This window comes from Cyprinus carpio, chromosome A5, assembly GCF_018340385.1.
Source record: "Cyprinus carpio isolate SPL01 chromosome A5, ASM1834038v1, whole genome shotgun sequence".
NCBI lineage: Eukaryota > Metazoa > Chordata > Actinopteri > Cypriniformes > Cyprinidae > Cyprinus > Cyprinus carpio.
In genome coordinates, this window is record NC_056576.1 from 7,803,254 (window position 1) to 7,820,165 (window position 16,912).

At 34.1% G+C, this 16,912-nt stretch overlaps 1 protein-coding gene across 1 annotated transcript in view; it reads right to left on the minus strand.

Annotated features, from left to right (window-relative positions):
• Positions 1 to 16,912, minus strand: part of LOC109103154 (discoidin domain-containing receptor 2-like) — a 34,898-nt gene that overhangs the window by 11,555 nt on the left and 6,431 nt on the right. Inside the window, exons 2-10 of the mRNA XM_042752686.1 lie at positions 10,496 to 10,603; positions 10,297 to 10,399; positions 8,970 to 9,198; positions 8,053 to 8,200; positions 7,230 to 7,335; positions 5,160 to 5,346; positions 1,518 to 1,764; positions 618 to 710; positions 143 to 297 (exon numbers count right to left, since the gene is read on the minus strand). Of these exons, the coding sequence (XP_042608620.1) occupies positions 143 to 297; positions 618 to 710; positions 1,518 to 1,764; positions 5,160 to 5,346; positions 7,230 to 7,335; positions 8,053 to 8,200; positions 8,970 to 9,198; positions 10,297 to 10,399; positions 10,496 to 10,556 (1,329 nt within the window). The 5' untranslated portion in view covers positions 10,557 to 10,603. The remainder of the gene's footprint in view (positions 1 to 142; positions 298 to 617; positions 711 to 1,517; positions 1,765 to 5,159; positions 5,347 to 7,229; positions 7,336 to 8,052; positions 8,201 to 8,969; positions 9,199 to 10,296; positions 10,400 to 10,495; positions 10,604 to 16,912) is intronic.

Sequence of the window (16,912 nt, forward strand, 5' to 3'; positions counted from 1 at the left end):
GTGAAGTCACATCTTTAAATAAAACTATGCTCATCCTTTCAGTAGACCAAGGCACTTTATGCTTTTCAAATATTTCATGTATTGTTGAGAAGCATTATAATTTGTTTCATTAATAACAACATTACAGTACACACATACACACCTTCTCCAGGACTTTGCACGCATATTGGCACCACAGAATCAGAAAGATGATCACCACTAGTAGAAGAATAATAGTCACCAGACAGCCAATCAGAATTGATGTACTGCCCTCTTCAGGAGAGCCTGTTTTTGATGGTTTTGCTGTCGTCTGGTCCTCTGTCAAACACAGACGGGTTATTAAACTTCAATCAAAGTGTGTAGAATGCAAGTTAGTACAGTACTCAGGCATACTCATTTAAAGCCAACAGGAAATGATGTTCACAACCCATTTTACTTCCATAATGTGACACATTTCCTTCATTTGTATTCATCAGAAACAGACTGGATCAGGAAAAGCGTTCTCTATAAGATTTTGGTTAGACAAACATTTAATTTTCTTTGAAATAACATGCATTGCATTAAGAAAGTAAACAGTATCAAATGATTTCATTTTGATTATAAAAATGCTGTGATTTATCAGCACAGTGACTCTTTACCTGTTTTTTGTGTAGTTTTTGGTACTTTGCTGTTAAGCTCATATGAAGGAGGGGTCAAGACTGGGGGCCTCTGGGTAGGAAGCACATTAGTTGCTGCAATGGAAAATAATTAAAAACACTGGAGGTTACTAAACCTTAAATTACACCCACTTAAATATCCATTCATAAATCAAGTTAGTACATTACTACATGCATTTCCAAATGCAAAAAGAAATTAATACTTCTATTCAGTAAGGATGCATTAAACTGATCGGAAGTGACAGAAAATACTTTCAAATAAATGTTGTTTCTGAGCAGCAAATCAGCATATAAAAATTATTTCTGAAGGATCTTGTGACACTGAAGACTGGAGTAATGATGCTGCAAATTCAGCTTTACATCACAGGAATAAATTACATTTTAAAATATATTCAAATTGAAAACAATTCTTTTGAATAGGTTGCTTGCAATCAAGTGATTCTGATTATGTGCGAAATTCAGATGGAGGGCAGGAAGTGAAAAGCAGAATGGATGAGATGGAGGAAAGTCCATACTGTACTGGTTTAGACACTATTACAAGAGAAAGTTATAAACAGAAAATCACAACATATGTTGGACGTGATCCTAATGTTATGAAGAGGAGCGATTTTTCAACTAAACTGAAATACTTGCCTGCCATCGAGGCGCTGGATATAGGCTAAGCAACTAATCCTGATTGCAAACAAGCTATTTCATTTATATGAAGGATATATGAGATACTTCTTTCAAAAACATTTTTTAAATTTCTTCCCTAACCCAAAGTTGAAATTAATAAATTGGGAATAATGATATGAAAAGCATTTCACAGTTCTGGCTGTATTTTAATGAGGGAATACTGAGAATACCAGTGGGAGGGAGAGGCGAGTTGTTCTAATTTCATACCAGACTGAAATGAGATCTCGCTGAACATCATCCAAGTGTCAGCAAAGTAGAAGCGGCAGCGCAGCGCTGTAGCCGATCTGTGCTTTAACGGGACAGTCACATACCGAGCACTTGGGTTCCGGTCGTCTAAAACAGTGTGAAACTCAACTGGTTCTGCTTCCCACTCAGAAATGAGGTGCAACTTAAACACGCAGGACACGGACGCGAAGATCTTCACACCCCGAGAGAACATGTTATTACTGTGAACCTGTTCAAAAGAAGAAAAATAAGCATCATTAACATTTAAAGGCTCATTAAAGGCGCATCTGAGGCCTTTCTGTGTTCAGTATAAATTAAGCCTCATTTTACTATAATCTGCACTAATGAAGTCAACATGAACAACATTTTTAACTATTTTTTTTAAATAAAGTGATCTTTTTTCAAGTGAAACGATATATTAGATAGATTGTCCAATTAGAAAAAAAAGGAGGAACTGTATTCATTGGGAAATGACTGGATTGAATTGTGAAAAGTGGGAATTATGTAGAGTAGTTCAAGGATGCATACATAATGCATTATAATGTTACAAAAGATTTCCATAAAAAAAATGTTTGTTATTTTGAACTTTCTGTTCATCAAAGTGTCTTGAAAAATGTATAACATATAAAAACTGACATATTAATGCAGCATACTTTCAAAAACATACAGAACATTTTTACTGACCCCAAATTTTTAAACAATGCATACAAGTAAATTGTAAGAAATAATATCAACTCTGATTTAATGCTGACTTATAAATAAAGAAAACTAAGTAGGTAAAAGCAACTAAAAGAAAGTGGCCCAACTTCAAGAAACATGTTATTTTCTAATATATGAAATCATTACTTCAGAATTAAGCACCTAATCCACCCACTCCACAGACATGGGCATGATTATATACAGACACAATAAGCATCGTTATTATGAAAAGAAATCCTGCTCCAACATGTAATTATGTGTTATGTGTGAAATATGGTGTATAATTAGTGCTACATTAAAACTGTCACTCGTTCAACACTTCAAAGCACATCAAGTTTAAATTACAAACTACAGATGTAAACCAGAACACATACTGTACACATGGTAAATGAATGCTTTGGGTTCAGTACAAGTTGAGTTCTATTAACAGAGTTAGTGGATGAAATGTCAATTTCACAGAAAACAAATTAATATGGTCATAAAATAATTACAATGTCCCTCAGTTTGAAAAATGAAGTTACCATAAGGTAGTTAAAATTATAGTCCTTCTTAGAGAAAAATGCTATCTGTGAGGATTTCCAGTCAGGAATTAGACCGTATCATAGTACTGAGACTGCTCTCATTAGAGTTACAAATTACCTGCTCTTATCATCTGATCTTGATTGTTTCTCTATAGTAGTGCTACTGGATCTTAGTGCTGCGTTCTACACTATCGATCACAACATTCTTTTAAATAGACTAGAAAACTTTGTTGGCATTAGTGGAACTGCATTAGCATGGTTCAAATTGTACTTATCTGACCGCCATCAATTCATAGCAGTAAATGAAGAGGTATCATATCGATCACAAGTGCAGTATGGAGTACCTCAAGGCTCAGTACTACCTCCGTTACTTTTCACGCTTTACATGTTACCGTTGGGAGACATCATCAGGAAACACGGTGTTAGCTTTTACTTTTATGCTGATGACACTCAGCACTATATTTCTTCACGGCAATTGGAAAAACTAACAGAATGCATAGAAGATATAAAAAACTGGATGACAAGTAATTTCTTACTGCTAAATTTTAAAAAAACAGAGGTGTTAATTATCAGACCTCCGCATGTAATAATCTAGAACACTGTATAAAAATTGATAGCTGCTCTGTCAATTCTTCGTCATCAGTTAGGAACCTAGGTGTGCTATGTGATAGCATTCTTTATTTAGAAAGCCACTTTTCTAGCATTTGTAAAACTGCATTTTTCCATCTCAAAAATATATCTAAATTCATAGTAAACAAACTCCACATGATCAATAAACAAGCACAAATCTATCAAAAAAGCACCAGATCTGCAGGCTTAGTAAACAAACTCCAGTTGATCCAAAATGCAGCAGATAGAGTTCTTACTAGAAACAGGAAGTATGACTATATTAGCCCAGTTCTGACAACACAGCACTGGCTCCCTATTAACCATTGTATATATTTTAAAATCCTGCTAATTACTTATAAATGGAATAATCTACCTGACACTGTTCGGGAGGCAGACACACTCTGTCAGTTTAAAGGGATACTCCACCCCAAAATGAAAATTTTGTCATTAATCACTTAACCTCTATGTTATTCCAAACCCATCTTGGGAACACAATTTAAGATATTTTGGATGAAAACTGGGAGGCTTGTGACTATCCCATTGACTGCCAAGTAACTTACACTGTCAAGGTCCAGAAAAATATGTAAGACATCGTCAGAATAGTCCATCTGCCATCAGTGGTTCAACCGTAATGTTATGAAGCGACAGGAACACTTTTTGTGTTCCGAAGAGGAACGAAGCTTTTATGGGTTTGGAACGACATGGGGATAAGTGATTCATGACAAAATTTTCAGTTTTGGGTGGAGTAACCCTTTAAGTCTAAAGACCCATCTCTTTAACGTGGCTTACACATGACACATTTACACATTTCTATTACTCAAATCCGTTAAAGTTGATAGGCTGCCTTAATCAACCGGAACTGGTAACACTTCCAATAACACACAATGTACTGGTTACATCGTAAAAAGAATGGCATCTACACTAATACTAGTCTGTTTCTTTCTTATTCCAAGGTCACCGTAGCTACCAGATCCAGTGGATCAGCACCTAGAGGTGACCTCTACAGCCCAGAATTTCAGCAGAAATCAGGACAACTAGATGAGCCCCAGAGACAGATCCCCAGTGAAGACCTTGTCTCCTAGACAGCCATCGGGACAAGACCACGGAACCATTTGAGTCCTTTGCACAAACTAACTTTGCTGCAGCATGGATCAACCTGCTGGTTCGTCTGGCTGGAGGAGAACTAGCCCCACCGACTGAGCCTGGTTTCTCCCAAGGTTTTTTCTCTATTCTGTCACTGATGGAGTTTTGGTTTCTTGCCGCCTCTGGCTTGCTTAGTTGGGGACACTTATTTTCCAGCGATATCGTCAACTTGATTGCACAGATACTATAAGAACTGAACTGAGCCGGACAATGACATCACTGAATTCAATGATGAACTGCCTTTAACTGAAAACTGAGACTATACTACTTTCCCATTGAAACAACACACTATTTTCCTATTTTAATACTGTAAAGCCGCTTTATAAATAAAGGTGACTTGACTTGACTTACAATTAAATAAACATTAAAATACACAGTGAATCACCACAATATTTAAATATTCTACTGTTCAAAAGTATGGGGTCAGTATAATAAAAAAGAAAAAGAAAAAAGAAATTAACACTTTTATTCAGCAGGGACATAAATGACATTTTAAAATATATTCAAATAGAAAACAGTTATTTTAAATGGTAAAAATATTTCATTATATTTGTGCTCTTTATCAAAAATACAAGCTTTACATTCTGCTTTCAAATGCTGGTCCTGTTTACTTCCATACCTGCCTCACACACAGCTTGTGCTTCACTCTCACCTTCATAGAAGTGAAGTTTCGTTGACTGTCAAACTGGAACTCCATCTCTACATATCCAGGGCCCAAGCTGTTGTTTCTCCAGCCCACGTAGTCATATCCGGGCCACAACCGGTCCTGTCTTCTCTGTACAAAGTCATCCTGACCGATCACACCATCTGTCAGCTGACCCAGACCCGCAGACAGCTTCCTGTGGGAGCAGAGAGAGACAGGAAGCACTTAGCTTTGGGCAATGAGTGATTAGCATTCATTCTAGAACTTAAATACAATCTTGATTGTTCTGCTATAGAATGACCCTGAAAAGTCCACAATTCCAAAGCTGGCTCGTCCAATATCGGCAAGTCAGGAAAAAGTGGATGATGAATTAATTTGAAGAAAAAGACAGCTAGCAAAGTGATGTGTAAAGGGATATTTATCCAAAATATTATTATTTAATTGCCATTGACTGATATTAGATATCTCATTGTACACACAAAAGTTTAGACTCGATAAGATTTTAAATGTTTTTGAAAGAAGTCTCTTCTGCTCACCAAGGCTGCATTTATTTGATCAAAAATACAGTAAAAACAATAATATTGTGAAATATTATTACAATTTAAAATTCCTGTTTTCTATTTGAACATACATTAAAATGTAATTTATTTCTGTGATGCAAAGCTGAATTTTCCGCATAATTACTCCAGTCTTCAGTGTCACATGATCCTTCAGAAATCATTCTGATATACTGATTTGCTGCTCAGGAAACATTTATTATTATCATTAACAGTTGTAATGCTTACTATTTTTGTGGAAACGGGAATGTTTTTTTTTCAGGATGAATATTTTTTTTTTTGATGAAATAGAAATCGTCTGAATTATTGTAAAAGTCTTTACTGTCATTTTTGATCAATTTGAAAACATCCTTGTTGAATTAAATATAATTTCTTTAAAAAAAACTAAATCTTTAAAAACACTAAAAGTTAAATAACAATGTTAAATGTAATCTTTAGTATATTTCAAAATGAATGTTCATTTTTCATTCTAAATATTATAATGTGATGCTTAAATGTACTTAACAGTCATTTAAAATTATTTTTTTTCAAGTTTTATTTTTAATTATTTAATTAAGCCTGTCCTCCAACAAAAAACGACCATATAGGTCGTTTGTGCAAGCACTTCCTTATTACGACCTATTTTTACGTTTTAACGTTAAGCGGCCTCTAGCGGGCGTAAAATAATGACAGTATCGCGTTGCGTCTGTCGTCATGAAATGACGTATAACGTCATTACCAATCAAAACGCACGTTTATTTAAATGCAATGTGTGGACTTTTTACACCGATCTCACAGTAATTCGTACATATTTTACTAGGAGGCTTATTCATTCGAATGACCACACCTAAACCCCACCCCCTAAACCTAACCCTCACAGAAATCATGCTAAATTATGATTTTTTGAGCATATACATTTTACGTGCACGTCCATTCTCGGGGATCGAACCCATGATAGCATGATTGCATTTCAAGGTATAACGCAATAATCTACCAACTGAGCTACACGAAACGCAATCACGGTGCAAATAAAAGAGTACAAAACATTAATATGAACACGACCTTTTGCCGATAGGGGCGCATTGTAGTATACGCTGGTTACATGCATTCTTCAAAATAGATAGATAGATAGATAGATAGATAGATAAGTTGGAGGACAGGTTGATTTAATTAGACAAAATTATACAGAATTACAACATCAGCTAATTAAAAATGTTTATTTATCAATTAAGTATTTTGCCACCATATTCACAGGAGCAAATTACTTTTAGCACTTTTGAACTTATGTGAATGCATTTCTTATTTAGATCAAATTCTTCATTTTGGTATACAAAGTTTGAAACTAAATATATTTTCAATTTCAAAAATATATTTCATTGAGCTTCACTGTTTACAACATATATTTAAAATACACTTTGGACAGATTTTTAGTTTTTTTTTGGCTATATGCAAAACCATCATCCATAACATGATATCAGTAACTAATAAACAAAGGACAGAATTGTAGCTAAACATATCATTGCGCATTAGATTAGACCTTCACCTGCGCTCCAGGACCCCATCGTACGTGGAGTCGTTGAGAGGTGTAATGGGATAGCCAGGAGCCATCATGGTCTGGCCCTCTGGAGAGCTGTACGCCGTCAGGCCATCTGCACAGCAGGAGAAAGAGAAAACAGAGAGGTCCCAAACCTTAATATTGCGTTAGCTCTAGAATGTAATTACTCATTTCTCTTGGCTCACGTTTAAGGCACTAGAGTAATTGAGGTCAAATGAAACTAAGCAGCAAATCAGTCACTAGGGGGCAAATCTACACAGGTCACAGCTGCTCGGGTGTGAGACGCCAAAACGATCTGTTTCAGTCTGTAGCCCATGTGCAAGTGTGAAACTGAGGCCCTGTTAACACCTGACATTAAGATGCGTTTTGGCCGATCGGATCTTAAGTAGGACTCGGGCCTTGGCCTGAGGCCTGGTACAAATATGACATACAAAAATACATAGGCTATAGGCTGATATGTATTAACGATTAATCATTAAAAGTACTTTGGTTTAATCTGTTTTAATTTGCCTCTTATGTCCACTTTCAATGACTTCAGTCCTGATTTCTTTGAGGGGAGGGTCTATGGGCCAGTATATGTGGGCTTTTTCTGATCTTTCGATCTAATATTGTGAAATAAGCATCGCGCAAATTACTTATGAACACAAAAAAAAAAAAAAAAAAAAACATACAGAGAGCAGCTTTTGTTTCTGCTCTGACAGCCACAAAACTACACCAAAAACTGTGGGTTTATGTTAGAATCAGGACTTTTTTTTAAATAAATATATATATAAAACTGCATAACATTAATTATGTAATTCTCATGACTTACCCTGCCAGGCACATCCGAACAGCTCTACTCTCATGCACACAGTGTGCACAGCATCGGTAACGGGAATCAAACGTAAGAACCGAGTGATGATGGGAGGATGGAGGTCTCTCACCACAGAGTCGTAGGTGTTTATATTGGCCATTAAAATCTGCAGAAGACATTAGATAAACAAATTAGGTACTAGACTGTGCTACATTATGAACATAACAGTAATAAGAGCATGCAGTGGTAATTGCATAATAAAAATAGTATAAACACTTTTATTAGAATGTTACGAAACTAATTCATTTTCTGGAATCCTTCCACTAGAAGATATAGTCCCTGACATGTAAACTAAAGCTAATACGTGATGTCAATCAGTGCTGCATTGACTAATCAGCATCCAGGACTGGTTTGGTTTCACAACACAACATACTGCACTATTCAATAACTAAAATAGAATTGCTATGAATACTGGTTACTAGAATTATACTGTATATACAGGATAATGCACTAATATATACTACCGTTCAAACGTTTGGGTCAGAAAGTAATACTTCTATTCTGCAAGGATGCATTAAATTGATCAAAAGTTCTATAATGTTACAAAGGATTCATAACACAAATAAACAACAAAAACAATAATAATAAAAAAATCCTGATAAAATGTATCATGCTTTTCCCCAAAAAATATTAAGCTGCACATAAGCAGCAAATAAAAATATTAGAATGATTTCTGAAGGATCACGTGCCACTAAAGACTAGAGCTATGATGCTGAAAATACAGAAAACAGTACATGAACAGCACTGTATAGCATAATTGCTTACTGGTATAACTTATGAATTTTGATCATTTTAGTTTACCATCAAAACTTTAGTTCATTCAGGTCATTTATTTAAAAATGGAACATTATTAAATATACTCTGGTTTTTCCTACCTCACTGCCAAAGCGGTTTCTCCAGGAGATCCAGCGGTGTCCATCGCGACTGTACTCCAGACGGTATTTGCGTGCAAACTCGTTGCCGGAGTTGTGTGCGTAGCGACCCTGTGTAGCAACCACGGTGAGGAAGATGAGCTGACGAAGGTCAAGCTGAAGATACTGAACGTCTGAGGGTTGCAGTTGACCAGCAGGACACCAGGCGCCGTCCCCCTCCTCATGGTTTAACCTGATGCAGCAACAGACAGATGCAAATTATGCTCTAAAAGAGGCCTAGAGCTTTACTGAAAGGAGTCAGACCATGACGAATCAAATTTTAGATAGATTTTTTGAGGTAAACAAGCTTGATGCATTGTATAAAAACTCCATAGCTTTATCTACTACACTTAAACACTTAAGCATGAACGTCATATGCTACCCATGGTTATTATTAAAACCATTAAAAAAATGATTTACTTTAACATTAGCTGAAATAAAATAAAATTTGATATTTATTTTATTCCAACATTTCTCATTTTTATTTAGTTTTACTTAAAGTACTAAAATAACTAAAACCAAATATAAACCAAAATGACTAAATTCATAAAAACTATATAGGCATGAAATAAAAATCACAAAAACACAACAAAACTACTAGAACTTTAATGAAAATTATAGCAGAAACAGAAAATGTTCAAATAAAATCTTATTTAAAATCTTAACAAAACTATAAGAGCATATCAAAGTAGAAAACTGTCATTTTAAATTACCTGTGATTTTTTATTAAAAAAATTATTTTTTCTCATTAATGCTTCTCATTTTTGTTTAGTTTAATTTAAAGTGCTAAAATACCTAAAACAAAACTACTAAAACTTTAACTCACATTAAAGTGTAAGCAGAAAATATAATAACATTTGAATTCAAAATATTAACAAAAATTATAATAGCATACTAAAATAGAGAATAATAATATTAAATTATAAAAATATTTTATAATATTTATTTTTTACTTAGTTTTTGATTAAAGAAATGAATCCATGGCGAGAATAAGAAAGAGACTTTTAAAAATCATTTAAAAATTTTTAACTTCATTTCCTGTGAACCAATGTAAATTATTCTATTTAAGCTAGCTGTCAAAGGCAACATTTCTTTTTTTTATTTAACTTGAAGTACTAAAACTAAAACTAAGTTACTAATAAATGTATATACATAAAAAAAAACAAAGACACAAACTATTTAAATCTTCAGCTAAAATTAAAGCTAGAACAGAAAACATAAAATCAAATTCAAAATATTAACAAAAACTATAATAGCATATCATATGATACTAAAATAACACTGATGTTACCTTGCATACTGAGGGCCTGTGGTTTCATACCACTGGCTGGAGGCAGTGATGTCATCGTTTTTGATCCTCCCGTCCTCCATACCGAGAGGATAACGACAGTGAGCTGAGGAGGTCGAGGGAGGACACGGTGAGAAAGTGAATGTTTTTGGCGCTGTCTCCATGAATGCATATGTTTGTGTCGGTCTGCATGTAACATTACCTGGGTCTATCTGGCCATTGACGTTTGTTAGTGTGATGGCCAGCAGCAGATAAAGCAGCATAGTGAGACCTCAGAGTCTGCCAACAGACCAGACTATAGACTACATCTCTGAGGAACAGAAAGAAACATATCAGTACTGTAGCATCTACTCATTTCCAGCCAAAATAAATATATAACAATCAGAAATGGAATCAAAACAGAACGATATCAGAGCCATACAGTACCTACTGTAGACCATGACTAAACTCAGATTCAGAACAAGATCAATCTAGAAACCAGGATGCACATTTTAAAGACGTGAAATAAAGAAAATGTTAAATGAATTTCCACATTAAGGCAACCACTGCATTTTAATCATGATCCAAACAAAGATGCTGCATATATGCAACATGAGCAGATTTAAATCTAAATTAGCGTGTATAATTTCGAAATTTGAAACAAAAACAGAATGATTTGACCTCAGTTTTATGAAACTATACATAAAAAATATCTGCATGAACAGACAAGCTGAACGAGACGCAGATTCACTCTCTGCCAGCAGGTGGCGCTTAACGCGTTTCCTTGGTTTCTGCTGTAAACGAAGCAGCGCTGAACTTATGAACTTTAATATGCATTACAGAGGCTAGAGGAAAAGAAAAAATACCATCTACACTTTTATAAAGACAGTAGTTTCCCCTCAGAAAGACATTCATATAAACACCAACCCTTAACTGAATCGTGATTGTTTAGCATCTCAACCGATTTGAATAGTCACATATTTTAATCGATTTTCAACCGGCTCACGGTTAATTGTTACATCCCTAGAAAACACCCAGTCAAGTGCTCTTTTTATACTGTCAATAAAAAATTAAATACACAATGTAAACTTAAAAAAAAAAATATAATAATAAAATAAAATATAAAATTCAAGACGCTACGATTATTCAAAAAATTGGAGTCTTTTCACTGTAAACTTAAAAAAAATTAAATAAAATATAAAATTCAAGACTCTACGATTATTTAAAAATTTGGAGTCTTTTTTAAAGAAATTAATACTTTTATTCAGTATATATGCATTAACTGGTCAAAAGTGACAGTAAAGACACTAATAACATTACAAAAGATTTCTATTTCTGAAAAAAAAACATGCATCAACAATACACAAAAAATAAAGCAGCACAACTGTTTTCAACATTGATATTAATAATAATAATAATATCAAATGTTTCTTGAGAAGCAAATTAGCATATTAGAATGATTTCTGAAGGATCATGTGACACTGAAGCCTGGAGTAATGATGCTGAATACATTACATTTTAAAATATATTCAAATGGAAAATTGTTATTTTAAATATTAATAATATTTCACATAATATTACTGATTTTACTGTATTTTTAATCAAATAAATGCAGCCTTGGTGAGAATAAGACAGAAACATTTTTCAAAAACATACACAAATCTCACCAACCCCAAACATTTGAATGGTAGTCTATATATTTAATTTTTTCCTGTGCATTTTAAGTATGCTTATGTTTTAACTGGTCCATAATTTGCACTCAATTTCAGCTGTTGAAGAAAACATCTTTAAACGCCATCAGAGAACCGACTGTAAATGCAAGACAAATCGGCACCCTGATGCTTTCATGCGGCGCAGCTGCAGAATCCTCTGGGTTTTCTCAGTCCTGTGGGAACCCACAGCTCACATTTGTATCACAGCTATGCTAACTATGCAAACAATGCCAGAGCAGATGTGGCCGGGAATCACTGAGAATTCTGCCTCATTCAGGTTGGGATTCTCATTAGTCACGAATAGAAGAGGCTCTTTCTTAAAACACACAGTAGCATTGAGATTCTAATTGTAAAAAGTACCACGCCGTTATGTGAGACAGCTCATAAAACTTTACGTGAACAATAATGTTTTAGTGCCAGCAATTACTCATGCGTGCCTTATTATTATTATTATTGTGCATTTTAAAAATAAAAGTTGGTTCGATGAACATAAACTCTGTGACATGAACTCATGATTATCTAATAATTATTTTTTTTAAACCACCAGACTCTCTCTCTCACACAAACAAGCTATAAAATAGCCATTTTATTCTGAGGTTTCCATCCAAAACTTTAAAACTATTTTTCCACATCTCCTGCTCCTCATTATTAATGGTAAAGGACAAGTATCACTATTATTGCTCATAATTAGGCTTATAGACAAACCTCTAACCCTATTATTAGCTGTATTAAATTAACATAGCTTGTCCTGGAGATGAATGATTCCTCGGTTTGTTGAGCAGAGGGTTTTTTCTATTACTTTTCTAAGCATTTGGATGTGTGTTGAAGGCGCATCTTTAGACATATCTACAGAGAAGAATATCCTAGACACTTCAGGCCAGATGTAGGGCTGCATGATCAATCAAAATAAAACTGAAATTGCTAAACATTATTTAGAGATATTATTAAATTGGGTGGCCTATAACACACATCCACAAGCGCAAGATGCAGCAACCATCTTCTTAAACTTATAATGAGAAGTGATTCATATGAATAAAAGTTTAATGTTTTTATAGAAATGAAGACAGCCATAAATATTAGTTTAAATAATTCTGTAATTTTAAAGTTGCACTATAAAACTAAATTCTTCTTATTATTATATTCTTCTTCTTAAATACTTAACTTTTAATTTTACATTGAAATAGAATAATATTTTAAAAATTTTATTTAGTAGTAGTAAAATTCATAATAATAGTATTGATAATGATAAAAATTAGTATTAGGCTATTACAACAATTATTACTGTTGTTGCAGTTCTTCTAATTGCTATTATTAGAATAATAACAATAATAATAATAATAATAACTATTATTATTATTATTTTATTATTTACTGATATTTTTCTTAAATACTGTTGTTAAACAATATTCATAAACAATACATAACATTAGTAGTTATTGTTAATAACATTATATACATACACATATATATATATATATATATATATTATATACACACATTATATATATATATATATATATATATACATATATATATATATATATATATATATATATATATATATAACAAGTAATAACAATAATAGCAAATGTTGTTGTTGTTTTTTTAATAGTCATATTAATATATAATCACAAAATTTCTAGCCAAATTGTGCAACCCAAACAAGCACAACAAACCTGGAGCTTAACACACACACACACACACACACACACACACACAGACAGACACACACGCACAGACACACAGACGCACACACACACACAGACACACACACACACACACAGACACACACACACACACACAGACGCACACACACACACAGACAGACGCACACACACACACACACACAGACGCACACACACACACACAAACCAACACACACACACACACACACACACACACACACACACACACACACACTTACTTAGCTATCTAAATGGAGACATTCCGTAGGCGTTATGGTTTTTATACTGTATAAACTGTATGTGCTATTGTCCTACACCAACCCTACACCTAAACCTACCCCTTACTGGAAACTTTCAGTTTTACAAATGAGGACGTCCTTAAAGGGAGGTTTTTGGAGATTTTGTCAGGTTTAGCTTACTTTTGGGTACAAATTTGTCCCCAAAATATGGTTAAGTAGGTACACACACACACACACACACACACACTCTCTAAATCACCATTGAAATATTTATCAGAATCTATTTTTCCCAAGGTGGAACCACTTTGAAAGCATGCAGAACACTCTAGCAGCTGAATACAATTGTGCTTTCCACCACAGCAACATCCTAGCAAGCATCCTAGCACTGAAGATTCCTCTGGGTGTTCTAGGTGATTGCTAGGATGTTCTTGTTGGTTGTTAGGGTGGTCTGTGATGGAGAATATTTATGTTCCTAGCAGACATTTTCCTAACAAACACACACTTGCAAGAAACTCAACATATCATGACAAATCAGTGTTCTGCAGAACAAAGCCCTAACGAAACTTCACTCAAAAGCCTGAGCCAGACTTCACTGCTCCTCTCCAGAGCCGTGCATATCAGTGCTGGAGAGACTGAGATAAATGTTAGTGATGTTGTTAGGACAGACAGTGTGTGCTTCATGTCTGAGAGTGTGCTGAGTGCAGTGCTATTACTGTGGAGGGTCTCTCTCGTTCCCCAAACCTCAGACCACAGGAATGTGTCTGATTTCATGAGTGCATCAACCCCAGCCATTACCCCAGAGACAATTACTCACAAACCATCAGCAGCCATTACTTATAACTAGGGCTGGGAGATATAGCTAAAAAATGTATCACAATATAATGTTTCATATCATTCGCTATTCATAATTACTGAATTTTTCTACAACCTCTTTTAAACAGAGCAGTAGAAAAAAATATTTAAATTTAACCACTGTATTTTTAAATTACTAAATTTATCGAGTCAAACAACAACTAATTTTAGTTTTAACAGTCAAACACAAAATACAATGGAAATAAATATCTCCTTTCTTATATTTTTATATGCAGATTAAATAAGCGTTAAGGAAACATTTGGCCTGTGTCCTGAGGCCACAGGAGGGCGCAATGAGCAAAATAATGCGCCTCATTAAACTGTTTATTCAATGCAATGAAATAAGGACTGTCTATTAAAAAAAATGCATAACGTCTAAACTAATATTTCTAAATCAAATATGATTTCATAAATTGCATTAACAATTATGAACAAAACAGCATCATGTATTTATGCATCGCTTAAAACAAATAGCCAAAGCGCCGATCACACGATTGCATTTAAAAACATATGAGATGCAGTGGAATGGAATAAAACCCCACAAATATGGGAGACATGTTTTCTAAAAGTTGAACCTCCTTTAACTTCACATGGCTTTCTATTCATCTCTTGTGCGAGTGCAACAGTCATAGTTGTGCGTCTCAAGAATGTGGATGCATTAGTTTTGGTTTAACCTAACCAGTATCTTCTCCTCATTGAGTTTCTATATTTCTCTAATATTTTGAATGGAAAACGCATCTTGTGGGTTCACTGGATAGACTAACAAAAACATTCAAATGGAATAACAACACTTGCATCACCGAATCTTGTGTGCCACTGATGTCTGATGCACACCTAATATTTGAATACACCATTTCGGCATTAAAATGCAAATTTTCATTTTAAATTCGACTAATATTCCTATTTTTTATTATTCACCATCTCCTCATCACAGGCAGGCAAGGCACTCATTTCAGCATGTGTTTTTGTGTTCTGTTGGCTGTCTGCTTGTCACTCATAATGTGCCTTTAAATGAAAAAAGCGTGAAACTATTGTGTGCTATATCAAACATTTTTTCTATTGTTATTGATGATGGTGTAACATCAATAATTATCGATACCGTTTTATTGCCCAGGCCTGCTCACGACTATCACAAGTTCAGTGAGTTTGGCCGTTATGAATCAACAACATAGACAAGCGATCATGGCTGATTATATTGATTATTTGTGCTATTAGATTAGAAGTGACGTGTGGCCAAGTATGGTGACCCATACTCAGAATTTATGCTCTGCATTTATCCCATCCAAGTGCACACATACCGTGAACACACACCTGGAGCAGTGGAAACACTAAAAAACACTTAAAACTGACTGAAGCTGAATAATGAGACTACTGTCTTTTTAGAGCTGCTTTACAGCACAATTTGGATTGGTCTTATATAGCCTAGTATTTGATGAAGTTTACATCACTGTTTTGAAACAATCTCTATCATATAAAGCACTATTTAAATAAAAGTTACTTGACAACCACAAAGCAACACCTTGGCAACCACCCACAAGACCATATAATCTTAACAAGTTATGAACAGGTAAATGCTCACATTTACTCCTGTTAATAATAAACCTGGCTTTGGTATCAGTAAGATTTTTTTATAAAGACATGAATACTTTTATTCAGCAATGACGCACTAAATTGATCAAAAGTAACAGTAAAGACATTTATAATGTTACAAAAGATTTCCATTTCAAATAAATGTTTATGAATTATAAAAAATGTATTACAGTTTCTACAAAAATATTAAGCGGCACAACAAATATTAAGAGCAGCAAATCAGCATATTAGAATGATTTCTGAAGGATCATGTGACACTGAAGACTGAATAAATTACATTTTAAAATATATTTAAAAAGAAAACAGTTATTTTAAATTGTAATAATATTTCACAATTTTACTGTTTTTACTGTATTTTGATTAAATAAATATAGTCTCATATAAGATAATTTATTCAAAAACATACAAAATCTAACACACTTCCAAACATTTGAATGGTAGCATATTGTCCGAAAAGGCTTGTTTTTGATCATTACACATAAACAGGATCATGATTTGTGTGGTTTGTGAGTTTTTCATACAGCGTGTTCTCAGTGTTGATGAGAATACCCCATGGGCCATT